General features: G+C 54.0%; 1 protein-coding gene across 2 annotated transcripts in view; it reads right to left on the bottom strand.

The window, feature by feature from the left end:
- The window catches only part of COL26A1 (collagen type XXVI alpha 1 chain), a 171747-nt gene that overhangs the window by 17897 nt on the left and 139163 nt on the right, over positions 1 to 14687 (bottom strand). For both annotated transcript variants that reach the window (XM_029221033.1, XM_029221035.1), the window contains exon 4: positions 3059 to 3120. In XM_029221033.1, coding sequence (XP_029076866.1) covers positions 3059 to 3120 — 62 coding nt within the window. The remainder of the gene's footprint in view (positions 1 to 3058; positions 3121 to 14687) is intronic.

Below are 14687 nucleotides of genomic sequence, written 5' to 3' on the forward strand. Positions count from 1 at the left end.
GACTGCAAGTGACTTGCCCAAGGTCACCCAGCAAGTAGGTGGTGGGGCCAGGGCCCCATGTGGTGCCTCACCCACCTCCCCACAGCCGGGCCACAACCTTGGCCTCAGTGGAGCTTCACGGAGGCACAGAGAAGGGGAGCAGCTGGCTCAGATCACACAGCAGCTCGGGGGTGGAACCCCATCTCCTGAGCCCTGGAACCCCCTCTAGGAAGGGAGGGTTACAATTCCTGTCCCAACTACTGACTGTCCACTGGGAAGCTGACCGGCCACGGCCAAGTGGAGGAGCTGGGCGGCAGGGGAAGGAGACTTGTCTGTCGGTGCCCGTGATGTGGGACCCAGAGCCGTGGGTGTGAGGATGGAGGCGGGGAGAACTGTCAGTACCTGGCGCCCCAGGGCTTGGGGGCAGGAGGGTGGGCGAAGGCAGGGGTAGCTTCCTTGTTTCTGGCCTGGCTTCGGGGATGGTGGGATTGCCACCAGTCAAACAAGGGCGCAGGAGAGGGCAGGTTTGGGGGTGAAGGTGATCAGTCCGGGGAGTAAGTTGAGATGCAGTGTCTCGGGGGAACCTCCAGATGGAAATATTTAACAGGGAGTAGCCAGGAGCAGAAGGGAGTTTGGAGCAGCTTGGAAAGATCAAGGAGGGGGGTCAGGCCCAGCTCCCAAGGGGACCTGCCACCTGCAGCCTTATCCCTGCACCAGACACCCGGCTCACTTTTTCCTGGGGCACTTCCCACGCAGACACCAAGGCCCACAGAGCCCACGGACCCAGGCAGAGAAGCCCTGGCCACGGTCAAGTTAGAATCAGCCCCCACCAGAGTCCAAGTCCTCCTGGCCTGGCCATGGCCAACCTCCCAGAGAAACTGACCCCATTCCTGCTGGGCATGAGCATACCAGGGCGGGCAGCAGAGGGCGTGGGGACTTAGCCCAAGAAAACCAGACCTCGGCCAGCCTCAGAGGGCAGTGGCTCTGATGACGTCATGGTGGCCTGGCTGATTGGCCAGGACGCCGCCCTCCTGCACTGGAGAGCAGCCGAGTTCCGAGGCTCCTGTGACCCTCACTCAGGGAAATGCCCTCGGGCTGCCTCCCACTCAGTCTGGTCCTTGGAGTCAGAGTGTAAACTGAGGGGCAGGAGAGGAAGGAAGGCAGGAAACTTTGTCTGCTGGCCTTCCACCCCACCATCGACCAACAGCCATTCCAGCCTGTCCCAGGAAAAGAGGGTGGCAGGAATCTAGACAAGCTCCTAGGTCTGGGTCCTTTGGCAACTCGGGCACCGTGCGGAGTGTAAATGGAACAGTCCCTTGTGGTCGCCTGGCCTCCAACCTCCTCCTCTTCCCTGGCTCCAGAGCCCCCTACTGTGTGCCTGCGGGTGTGCCCCAAAGGAGGAATCATGAGTGGCCAATTACTCATTTTCCCAGCTCCCTTGCAACTAGGAGGTGGGCGTATAGCCCAGTGCTGGCCAATGACACATAATGAATCTGTTGGGGTGCTTTACTTCCCCCCACTACTTCCTGCCTTTGAACAAGGTATAAGGATGTGAGGGCTTGAGCTGCAGCAGCCTCTTTGTAACCATGAGGCACTGACCATGAGACCAAAAGCCAATTCACTAAGGAGGTGGAGAGGAAGGCTGTGAAGAGTCTGGGTTCTTGAGCCGCCAAACCAATCCTGAGACCACTAACTTTTGGACTTCCTAGTGAACTAACGATAAATGGTAAGGAATAAGCTGCCGGTGGCTGGGTTTCTGAACACATCCCTTCTGATGCCAAAACAGGTTTCTTGTCTGCAGAAGCAGAAGTTGCAGTGTCCAGGCCTCAGAGTTTCTGCTCTCTTATGCCAGCTGCCTGGGTTCTGACTCCCCATCTGGGGTCTGCCTGCCTGGTCCTGCCTTCACCCACCTGACCCCAGCCCCTGAGCCCAGCTCCGTGCCCTCTCTGACCCCTGCGGGCTCACCTGACCTCAGCACAGCCCCTGAGGCTGCGGGGCTGTCCTGGCTGCTAGCCTGGCTTGTGTCCCCCTCCCTCTGCAGGCTGCCGCCTCTCAGGGCCCTCTGACCGGGCTGACGAAGCTCCCAGGGGCCCAGTTCCTCCAGGGGACACTTGGGCATAGAGCAGGCAGGTGGGCAGCTGGAAGGTGATCCAGATAAGACACAGGAGTTGAGACAGGAGTCTCCCACCCCCTACCTGGGGATCCAGAAGAAACGCAGTGGCAGCCACCTCTCTGCACACCCGTCTCGAGCTACCCCTCCTGCTCCCCCACCCAGGAGCCACCTGAGCTCACCCCTGTCCACCAGCCTCAGAATGACCCAGTGAGGGGCCGGGAAATGTCTCCTTCAATTTCCATTTTACAGGGCAGCAGACTGAGGCCCAGAGCTAGGAAGGGACCTGCCAAGGCAGAGCAATTACTGGGACAGCCTGACCCCCCACCTCTGTAGTCCCCTGAGGTCTACAGAGGGGTCATGACCCTCACCCTCAGGGCCAGAGAGTAAGCCCCACCCCCAGCCCGCTGCCATGGCCTTGGCCATGGTCGTGGTACAGCCTCTCTAGGCAGAGGGAGGTGTCAGGGTGGGAGGACCAGGGGAGGAATTGCTCATGGTGGGAGGGCATGGGCGAGGGCTAAGTGGGCAGGGGACAGCTGGCACGGTGCCAGTCCTCCCCCAGAGCTGTGACTTTTAACACCCCAGTGAGTGTACTGGGCCTTGGCCAGAGCAGGCTGTCAGCCAATGCTCTGCCAAACCATGTGGAGGTTTCAGGTGCCTGGAAAATGTCCATCAGGCCAGCCAGCCTGGGGACCCGACCTTTTCTAAAGTCTCAGGTACCAGAAGTACATCCCAGCATCTTCCCCAGCGTCCCTCACACCTGGGACCCTCAGGTTTCTTGCTCACCCCACTCCCTTCCCGAACCCCAGGAGACTGGCCTGGCCCAGAGAAGGTTACCCCGGGCCACTGAAGCCCCAAACAGCACCCATCCCTCAGGACCAGGCTGCTCAGTCCTGCTGGGCTCCCTGGGGCTGATGCAAGCCCCTCCCCAACCAGCTCCCTAGGCCCATTATCCCCAGACCATCTGACCTTGGCTTCCAGCGTGGTCAGGCGGTCACTCATGTCACTGAGCCGGGTACAGTTCATGCATTCTGAAAGAGAAGAGGTGAGAGTGGAGTAGATCCTGGGGAGAGAGCAGCCCAGCCACAAGGATAGCCTCTGGTCAGGCAGGCAGGGAAATATCTGAGCTGTCGCCAGCAAAACTCCTACCCACCCTTCAGAGGCTTATCCTTAGTGCCCCCTCCTCCATGCACTCTGCCTGACCTCTGACCCTCCTTTCTGGGCATCCACAGCACAGAGTACTGTCCGTTTACTCAGTGAATTGTCTGAGCCAGCACCTGGGTTGCCTTGTCAGTCTGTGGGTGCCGTATGGGCGGGGTCTTTGTCTATTTTGTTTGTTCATGAATTTCAGTGCCTGGCACAAAATAGAGGCTCAAAAAATATCTGATAGTTGATGAATGGATAGTAAATGAGACATGCTCCCTGACTTTGAGAACTACAGTCTGGGGAAGGATACAGGCAAATAGACACAGGCTGGTAAGGGCTATAAGAACAGAACGTGCAAAAGAGCATCATGGGGGATGTCAAAGCCCATCTGGGGTGGGCAGTGGTCCAGGAGGGCTTCCTGGAGGCAGTGGCATCTAAGGTGAGGCCTGAGGGATGCACAATGACTGGTCAGGTTCAGCAGAAGGAAGAATAAGGGCTGAGGCCCCAAGGAGAACAGAACAGGGGAGCGTCTGCCAGCAGCCTGGCCTATCCGAGCACACCTGCGGGCCACCAAGGCTGGAGCAGTGGGCTGGGCCCTGACACAGGAGGCCTGGGGGGAAGAGCTTGGCAGTACCCTGAGGCCAATGGGCTGCTGTTGGAGGGGGTGAAAGCCAAGTTCAGATTTGCATTTTTAAAAGCTCACTCTGGCGGCAGAAGTGTCCCATGGGTGGGAGTGGGAGGGCCTGGGAGCCGAAGGCCAATTAGGAGACCAGTGACTGTTAACCCCCCAGGCATACATCTCCCTGGGCTGTAATCATCTATTTACGTCTGTCTCCCCAGAGGCTCAGAGCTCTTTAATGAGGAAATAGATGGTTCAAAGCTGTTCAAGGAGCTTTTATTGCTCTAGAAGTCAAGAGATGCTTAGATTCCTCCCTCAGTTCAAAGCCTGACCCTACAGGAACCCCATTCTGGTTAAACAGACACACGAGAGCTATTAGGGTAACTCGGCAGGTCCCACTTGGTGTTCAGAGGCCCCTTGGCCACAGCGAGGCCCCCGGCCCCCCATCGTCAGCCTTGTCTGTCCCCCATCTTTGTCGCTGAATGCAAACCACCTTGTAAATGTCCCTATTTTAAAATAATGAGTGCTCTGTGAGAGATGTGAGGAGACACCAGGACGTTAGGACCATGGGAACAGGTGATTCAGGCCGTGTCCTCCCCAGGGGCGCCCAGCCTTGGGGCCAGGGGTGCTGACAGCCCCCACTTTCTGCTCACCAGCCCTACCTGGCTTTATGTGGGCTGGCAGGGGTCCCCTCACCCTCATCTCCCTCCCCATCTACCCTGGGCTCGGCCCAGTCAGTGGTTTATAAGCCTTTTTTAGGAACAGAACTCTTTCTCCCCCAGTAAAACCTTGTCAGGAACCCCGATACATAAAAGAGATTAAAGACTGAGGCGTAAACACTGAAACTTTAAAACAACCAGAAGAATGTATACAGTTGTCTGACTCGGGGACGGGGCAGGACTTCACAAAGGATCAGCGAGAAAGGAGGCGGTTTTCTGGTTAAACATGGGGAATTGAACACACATGTTTCCCTCTAGTTCCTCCCAGGAAAGGGATGGTGAAGGGAGAAAAAGGTACAAACCGCAAAGCAGAGAGATGGGCAGAGGAGACTTCGCAGTGAAAGGCAGCCGGGGGCCAAGTCCCAGGCTCGCCGACACAGGAGGGCTTGGAGATCAGGGAAAGGAGAGGGTCCTCTCTGGGCTCAGCGACCCACCCAAGGGGAAAGGCCGACAGGCGCTGATACCTAGGGAGGCCCCCTTCCCCCCGCACCCCCTGTACAATTGCCTCTGGTCAACAAGGCCAAAACACACGGAAAGAGCCCCAGGGGGCTTTTAGTGCCTCCCTCCTAAATACAGATGGTCCAGGATTCCTGTACCTCTGAAAGAGGCCCTTCATGGGAAAGACAGACATCAGAACAAACAGGGTCCCATTTGTCATTCCACCCACCCTACCCTCCACCCTCCACCTTACTTTCCACCCACCCACCTTCCCATTCATCCATCCCCCACCCCTCCCTTCACCCCCGGACGCTACCCATCCCCAACCATCCCTTCATCCACCTGGAGGCACCATGGCTCCCCGTGAGCCCCTTGGTGACCCCGTGCTGATCCTGATGGGTGGGTGGCAGGGCAGCATGAATGGGGTGCCTGCCCTCGCAGCAAAGGCCCAAGAGCATCTCACGGGAGAACAGGCGCTGACTCTGGAGGAGGGCTGGCCTGGAGAACTTTCCTGTTTGAGCCTCAGCTGTCCCCTCCACACACAGGAGGGCACCACCCCACCCCGGGGCTCAGCAGGAAGGGGGGGGCAGGATGGCCATGGGTGAGGTGTCAATCAGAGCCCCAGCCCCACCCAGTGAACATTTCTGAGGAATTTAGAGGCTGTGAACACATTTCCAGGGTGTGAGGCAACAAACAGGACTCGCTGCAGGGGGGAAGGCCAGCAGAGGAAGGGGTGAGCCTTGGGCTCTCCCAGAAACATATTTCTGGAAAGTGTGCTGGGCCCGGACCTAGTTTGCTCTGGCACCGGGCACCCTGCTTGGCCTGTGGGGAGCGGCTTGGCTGTCAGCAGGCACAGGGGGTCCAGCTCCCCAGCCGCAGAGAGGCCCAGCCAGCGGGCAGGGGCGAGGCTGCCAGCTCAGCCTCCCTGTGCCACCTGCCCGGGCAGGCGCTCTGAGACTGGGCGGGTTTTATGGTTCCCCTGGCATTCTGTCATCGACAGCAATTAAATTATGCATTTGACTTTCTCTAACTATTCCTCGGAGCGGTGGAAATACGGAGATGGGCCTGGTGGGGACAATCCTGGCTGTGTGACTGGCCGAGGCCCTGCCGCCTGGCTCTGGGCCGGTTCCCCCTCCCTGAGAGGCAGACTCTAACTCTCTGGGATTCTGAGGATTCCCACGTTCCCAGCACACACAGGCCCGCGAGTGTTTCCTAGTTTTGAGGACACAGCGGCAGAACCTGTGTTGGGAATTCTCTGCCAATATATCAGAAGGGTGGATGTGCCAGGCGAACTGGTGTGTGTGTGTGTGTGTGTGTGTGTGTGTGTGTGTGTGTGTAAGAGAGAGAGAAACTGACTGCTTGGCGTGGTCAGTAGAGAGAGCACTATAGAGGCCACTAACTCACTGTGTGGCTTGTGAGGCCCTCTTTCTCTCTGCACCTCAGTTTCCCCATCTGTAAAAGGGGTTTACATTGCTCAGCTCCAGGGGCCTCGGGCTCCTGGACTCTTTGCTCCTGCCCTTGCCGGCCGGCTGCCCTCTCTGCCTCTCTCTTTCTGTTCCTCCTCCCAGGGCATCCCACCTTGGTGCCTCCAGCTTCTGCTTACCTCACCCATCCCTTTCCTGCTTGGGCCACGAGACCCTGACAGGTGCAGCCAGGGCACTTGGATGGTCCTGTCCCTAGAGGCCCAGGTCCCTCTGAGAGGTCTCTGAAATGGTCTGCAGGTACGGGGCATACGCAGGGTGGATGTCACCTGCAGCCAACCCAACGGGGCCCAGCTGGAAGAGACCCCTATAATCCCCCGGGAGACCTTTGACCCTAGTCAAGACTCCTAGGGGAAAAAACCTCCAAGGAGGTCAATAGGGTAAGATACTGCGGGGACAGGGGTAGGGCAGGCCATGGGTGCACACAGGGCACCACAGGAATAAGGAGGTCCTGAGTGATCTGTTTCCCTAATGTGACAAGAGCTATGGAGGTAAGCTCCCCCCCGCCAAAAGCCTGACTCTAGGGAATGAAAACTGGTGGTAAAGAGGAGTACAGGGGACTCTCCTTTCTCATGGTAAGCCTTGAAGAGCTACTGGCCTTTTTAAAACAATGTATATATTTAACATACGTAATGTAATTTAAACTTTTAACTGGGTGAAAGCGTGAAACGTGACTATGATGCTGTGTGGAAAATATACAAAGTTGTATCTATTCATGAGCTGGCAGGAAACAGGCCAGCTGCAGGCTGGAGCTCCAGAGATGGTGCCACCAAGACATGATCATTCCAGATTTTTCCAGTCCTGGTGTTTCCAATTCAGCCTGCAGCTCTTAAGTGCCCTCTGGTGCTCTAAGCCTAGCTCCGTGGGTAGCAGCGAGGACCTGGTAGGAATTTTGTAAAATACCTTCCCTGGGGGGCTTCCCTGGTGGCACAGTGGTTAAGAATCTGCCTGCCAATGCAGGGGACACGGGTTCGAGCCCTTGTCCGGGAAGATCCCACATGCCATGGAGCAGCTAAGCCCGTGCGCCACGACTACTGAGCCCGCGCTCTAGAGCCCGCGAGCCACAACTACTGAAGCCCGCACGCCTAGAGCCTGTGCTCCGCAACAAGAGAAGCCACCGCAATGAGAAGCCCGCGCACCGCAATGAAGAGTAGCCCCCGCTCGCCACAACTAGAGAAAGCCCGTGCCCGGCAACAAAGACCCAACTCAGCCAAAAATAATTAATTAATTAATTAATTAAAAAAAAACCTTTCCTGGGCCTGGGAAGCCACCTTTCCAGTTAACTTGTAGAGAACCGCTTGTCCAGGTACTTGCAGACAGATCGGATTTTTCTAAGACACATACCCCAGAAGGAAGCGTGGAAAGGACAAGGCCAGGCCAAAGGTGGGGGCCCTACCCTGGGCCCCCCTGTGCTCCTCCACACATGCCAGAGCAACGAAGCCCATCGGGGGTCGGGAGCCTGCTGGTTGGATGGAGCTGTGGCTGCTTGCCAGGCCCAGCCGTGGGGCTAATGGACAGGACAGAATAATTAAATTCCATCTTTTTCTCTATCACGGATCACAGAGAAAGCCAGATATTTTTTCAAGAACTTCTGCCAAGAGTTTTTATTGAAAAGTAATTTGAGTTTCTTCTTGGAGAGGGGCAGCCTTGCATGGGTGTCACCGCTGTAGAAACACAAATCCCCAAAGGACCAGCTGCGCTGAAACTGCTCAGAGCACACTGGTAGCTGGCCACCTCCACCCCCGACACCAGCAGCCCCTGGACTGCAGAGCTTTCCAGCGATGTTCAGAAACCCCCCGTGGGGAAAAGGGACAACACTGGTGAGTGAAACCAATTCACTAATGTTAGTCAGTCACCTACAGGGTGAGAGGCAGAAGCACCCTGGCATGTGTCCCTCCCTTTATGAGTGAGGATGATGAGATTCAGAGAGGTTCAGCAATGCACTCAAGGTCACACAGCTTGTCGATTAAAGGCCAGAATCAGAACCCAGGCCTTCCATTCCCATAAGGCCATGGTGGGCTGGGCTAGGTGCCCTGGCTGGGGCAGCAACTCTCAACGTGATGTGAAAACAGTGCCTGGACCATGGCTGGACATGGGTGAAGTTTGTGATTTCTTCACCCCACCATGGCCCTAAAAACTCTGCTGACCTAACTGGCCAAGTCTGTCTTCCTCCCTCTCTACCTCCACATCCAGCCCAGAGTTCAAGATTGTTGGGTCTTGTACCATGGCTGGATCACACCCCAAAGCATTTTTGCCCCAATGAAATCTAAAGAGGAATTATTGGAATTATTAAGTTAATTTAGCAAGGTTGATGGAATACAAAGACAGTTTATAAAAATCAACCATATTCCGGGACTTCCCTGGTGGTCCAGCAGTTAAGACTCTGCGCTTTCAATGCAGGGGGCCTGGTTTTGATTCCTGGTCAGGGAACTAGGTCGTGCACGATGCAGCTAAAGATCCCGCATGCTGCACGCCACAACTAAAGATCCCCCATGCCACAACTAAAAAGATCCTGCCTACGGCAACTAAGACCCAGCACAGCCAAATAAATAAATAAATAAAATAAAAAGCTTGCCTTCAATTAATAAGAAAATCAACCATATTTCTATATATTGACAATAACATCATTCACAAAAAGCATCAAATTATCTAGGAATAAATCTACTGAAAACTATAAAACATCATTGAAAGAAATTAAAGAAGATGTAAATAAATGGAAAGATATGTTCATGGATTGGAAGGCCTTATATTATAGATGTTAACTCTCTCCCACTTGATCTATAAATTCAATGCAGTCCCACTTAAATCTCAGAAGGCTTTGTGTATGTTGTGTGTGTGTGCGTGTAAATTTGCAAGTTGATTCTAAAATATATATGAAAATGCAAAGGTCCAAGAATAGCCAAGGCGATCTAGAACAAATAGAACAAAAGTGGAAGACCACTTTTAGGACCAGAAATGAGATCTATTATAAAACTACAGTAATTGGGCTTCCCTGGTGGCGCAGTGGTTGAGAGTCCGCCTGCCGATGCAGGGGACACGGGTTCGTGCCCCGGTCTGGGAAGATCCCACATGCCGCAGAACGGCTGGGCCCGTGAGCCATGGCCGCTGAGCCTGCGCGTCCGGAGCCTGTGCTCTGCAACGGAAGAGGCCACAACAGTGAGAGGCCTGCGTACCGCAAAAAAAAAAAAACAACAAAAAACTACAGTAATTAAGACACTGTATTATTGGTGCAAAGATAGACAAAAAGACCCACATTTACGCATTCACCTGCTTTATTAAAAAGGCACATATGAGTACAGGAGAGAAAGGATGGACTTTTCAATAAATGGTGTTGGGTCAATTGGACATCCAAATTGAAAAGTAAAATAAAAAAATCTGACCCCTAACCCACACTACACATGAAAGTCAATTCCAGACGGATTGTAGATCTAAATGTTAAAAGAAGAACAATACAGCTTTTGTTTTGCAGCGCAGTATGGCTTTCAGGATCTTAGTTCCCCAGACCAGGGATCAAACCCAGGCCCTGGCAGTGAAGGCTCCAAGTCCTAACCGCTGGATCGCCAGGGAATTTCCAACAATACCAGTTTTAGAAAAAATGGGTAACTTACCTTCATGACCTCAGAATAGACAAAGGTTTCTTAGGACACAAAAAGCACTAACATTAAAGAAAACTTTGATAAAATGGATCACATTAAATTTAAGAATTTATTTTCATCAGAATACATCATTAAGAGAATGAAGAGGCCTATCACCGAGTAGAAGAGGTCCTTGGAAGACATAAAACCACAAAATAAGATGCCAAATGATCCACCTGCCAATGCAAGCCACCTGTCCTGGTCCAGGAAGATCCCACATGCCGTGGAGCAACTAAGCCCGTTCGCCACAACTACTGAGCCTGCGCTCTAGAGCCTGCGAGCCACAACTACTGAAGCTCACGCACCTAGAGCCCGTGCTCCGCAGCAAGAGAAGCCCGCACATCACAATGAAGAGTAGCCCCTGCTCGCCGCAACTAGAGAAAGCCCGCACGCAGCAAGGGAGACCCAATGCAGCCATAAATAAATAAATAAATTTATTTTAAAAATAAATTAAAAAAATAAAAACATCTTAGTGATGGTGAAGAAATTAAAAAAAAAAAAAAAAAGGGCTTCCTTGGTGGCACAGTGGTTAAGAACCGCCTGCCAACGCAGGGGACACGGGTTCGATCCCTGGTCCGGGAAGATCCCACATGCCGCGAAGCAACTAAGCCCACGCGCCACAACTACTGAGCCTGTGCTCTAGAGCCCACGAGCCACAACTACTGAAGCCCGCGCGCCTAGAGCTTGTGCTCCGCAACAAGAGAAGCCGCCACAATGAGAAGCCCGCGCACCACAAAGAAGAGTAGCCCCCCCCCGGGCTCGCCACAACTAGAGAAAGCCCGCGCGCAGCAACAAAGACCCAACACAGCCAAAAATAAATAAAAATATAATAAATAAATTTTAAAAAAAAAGATGCCAAATGGCCCACAGTCATAGGCGGAGGGGTCAACTCATTAGCCATATCAGGAAATGCAAATTAAGCCACACCCACAAGAATGGCTAAAATTGAAGACTAACAATGTAAGTATCCGAGAGAGTATGAGCCACTGGAACTCTAAGAGAGCGTCAGTGGGACGTCCATGGAATAACCACATTTTTAAAATGTGGCAGTTTCTAATAGTGCTGAGTAGAAGCAATTCCATCTCTAGATACAAAAATGAATAAATCCTTTCACCAAAAGACACGTGCAAGAATGAGCAGCGTTGCTCATAATAACCAAAAATTATAAATAATCCAAATTCCCATCGGTGGCCACCTGGGTAAATTGAATATTCACAAAATGGACTATTGACACAGTAAAAAGCGCACGCAAACCACGTGCAGCCGCGTGGATGAACTTCACAAAGATGACAGAGCCCCCCCCCCAAAGAGCACACACTGTGTGAGTCCATTCATCGAAAGTTCCAGCACAGGCAGGACAAGTCAAAGGCAGTGGCCTGCGGGTTAGTGGTTATCTTGGGGAGGGCAGTTACCAGAAGAGGCAGGAGAAGGGCTTCTAAGATGATGAAAATATTCTCTTTCTTGAGCTGGACGCTAGTACACAGGTGTGGTCAGTGTATGTAAAACATGTCAAGCTGCTGTCCTGCTCATCCTAAACCACCAATCTGACACGTCAGCCTCCAGTGCTCCCCGACGCCCTGAGGACAACCCCCACCCCTGGGATGGGCTACTTGCCATGCTCTGAGCACCTCTAACTCTTCTAGGCCTGTAGCATTTGTCTATCTTGTCATCGCATCTAGAAATGGCTTGCAGCCACTCCATTGATTAGCGAATTCCTCATGAAGCACCACCTCCTCCAGGAAGCCTTCCTTGACCACTCTAGGCAGATTCAGGCACCCACCTTCCCACCAATTGCCATGCATCCTGTGTACACCTTGCTGACAGCACTCGGCAGCGTGGACGGGGAACCTCTTGTGTACCCCTCTTCCCTGTGGGGCCATGTCTCACCCATTCTCGTATTCTGAAAAATGGGGGCAGAATATTCCTCCATCATATGGGACTGCAAAGATGCTCGTGTGTCCTCTTGGGAAGCAGCAGTTCTGGGGAGAGGGGCGAGCGGATATGGAAGGGGACCCCCAGCTCATTGTCCAGGTAGCCTGCCTTGGAGGACCTCAGGGGGCCCCGGGGGAGGGGAGGGACTGCTCTCCTCCCGCAGGGGGCCGTCTGTCCCAGGTGCACCCTGGCAGCTCTGTGCCGGGAGCATCCTCACTGTACACGGCAAGCGCTGCAGCCCCTGAGCAGCTGTTTTCCATTTCCACCAAAGTCAGGAAAAACGGAAGGGGTTTAAAGTACAGATAAGGAAGATGTTTTGATGCTGAAGTTCATTATATTCTGGCTTGTGTCATGGTGGGAGGGGAGGAAGGGAGGAAACGTTCTCTTCCGATTTCACAAGAGCAGAGGGTCTGCCCCATGTGGAGCCATGCAGGTCATAATAATGATCAAAAGAAGAAAAAGCAACTGGGGTTCACAGAGCACTCAATCTGCCAGACGCTAATGGAAGGGCGAGACCTTGATGCACCACTTTTCATGTAAATTTGTCTAATTCCTGTAACAGCCCAATGAGGGAAGAACCATTATTATCTCTGTTTTACAGATGAGGCAACCCAGGCACAGAGAGGTTAGGTAACTTGCCCAAAGTCACACAGCTAGTAGGTGCCAGAGGCTGGATTCAAACCCAGGGAGTCAGGGGCTGCCACTGGCTCTTAGCCATCATCCTGGCAGCCTCAGGAACTGGCCTGCTGAAAACGCCTGAAGTCCCAGGGGGCTCCTGGGAGCCCTGCCCTCGGTGGCCCTCACCCTGCTGTCCTCTGGAAGTCCTACCCCCAGGGTTGTGGGGTGGGGCTCCACAGCCTTTCCCCAGATGCCATCCTGGCCCCTTACCCCAGCTGAGGGCACCACGGCATTTCCTTTCTAAAACATCAGGGCCCTCGACTTCTGCGGGGAAAAGACAGGAATTAAATAAATGCAATTCTTTAAGAAATGAGACCCTTCCCAAAAGTGAGTAGAGTCCCACTGCTATGTAGGGATGACATGGTCCCTTTGCCCCCCTTCCCCAGAAGGCAGCTGGGCCCTATTGAGAAGAAACCCAATCTGGCAGTGGCATGGGATGGGGACTGCAGGGCCAGAGGGGCTGGCACACAGGGAGGGGCATCAGAGCAGCATCAATGGCTCCAAGAGGGTCAGGGCCCTGCTGCTGGGGAGGGGGTGTGGGAGGGGGCATAGAGAGAGACCAACCCACAGGCCACGTCCCTGTACCAGAATGCAGACCTTCAAGGGTGCGCGTGGGAGTGAGCATGAGGGTGGATACACTCAGGTCTAAGGCAGGGGGTCTACATGGGAGTGTCTCTGCGCGTGGACATTTGTGTGCACATTGTGTTTGTGTCTCCGTCTGGTACTATTTCTTTCTTTCTTCTTTTTGGCCGCACCACACGGCACGTGGGATCTTAGTTCCCAGACCAGGGATCGAACCCGTGCCCCCTGCAGTGGAAGCGCAGAGTCTTAACCACTGGACCGCCAGGGAAGTCCGTGTCTGGTCCTATTTCTGACACGTGGGTGGAAGCTCGGAAGCATTCACCATTTCCATGGGCCCCGGGGTTTACAAAGCCCTTTCGCATCTTTGACATCTCTTGGTACCTTTGTGGCCAGTGAGGCCCCACAATCCATGGTCCCAACTTATAGCTGTGTTAAGGGCAGCTCAGAGTGGGAGAGGACCTCCCCAGGTCATACAGAACTGCAGCAAAAACCCCAATGTGTTCTGGGGAAGGCCAGGAACCCTCCCATCCCACCTACACCCCCCATGGGGACCCAAATGAGCCAGAAGAGGCTGCAGGAGGAGGAGCTCTCAAATCCGGGGGGCTGGTCCCCTGCTCTGGGAGCATACACCTTCTGATGGACCAGGAATGGGGTCAGCATTAGGAACTGTGCTGTGTGTCCTCAGGCAGAGTTCAGCCCTCTCTGGGCCTCAGCTTCCCATCAGTTAGATGCAGGGATGGACTGGATGCTCCCTTTCAGCCTTTTGTTCTCTGAGTCAGTAACCGTAACTGGAGTCAGAAGACACATTAGCTGGGCATCCACCTTTCCCCTTCTCTCTCCTGTGGGAAAAGAAGCCAGGCTTTGCTCCCTGCAAGCAAATGGATCATATCACGGTGGCCCATTCCCTGGCTTCTGTGGTGAAAGGTGATCCCCTGGGAAGCATCCTGTTGGGCTGGAGAGGCCACTTGGTGGGTCCGGGCAATCCACAGCCCAGGTGAGGAGCACCCACACCAGGCCCCCAGCTGTCCTCCACAATAAAATGGAACAATAGTCCCTTCCCTGTGTATTCATGAGGCCCAATCCAGACCTTTGCCATGGGCTTTGGTACTCGCGCTAGCGCAGGAAGGATATGCAGGAAGGGACAAACTCTCCTGGGTCCATGCTGGGCGAGGCAGTTGCTTGGACATCCAGAAGCCGTCAGGAGGACAGCACAGCTGGAGAGAGCACAGCGTCCTAGGGACCCTCCAGGCAGCAAAGATCCAGCCTTCTGGCCAGCAAAGCCTTTGGTATCTGGACCATTTTGGAGAGAAACTCATCTAAGAAGTACCTGACTGCCCAGCCCCCAGAGTGGAGGTATACAGCACACCT

The sequence above is a fragment of the Monodon monoceros genome, unplaced genomic scaffold (assembly GCF_005190385.1).
Source record: "Monodon monoceros isolate NGI ecotype Baffin Bay Population unplaced genomic scaffold, NGI_Narwhal_1 Super_Scaffold_13, whole genome shotgun sequence".
Taxonomy (NCBI): domain Eukaryota; kingdom Metazoa; phylum Chordata; class Mammalia; order Artiodactyla; family Monodontidae; genus Monodon; species Monodon monoceros.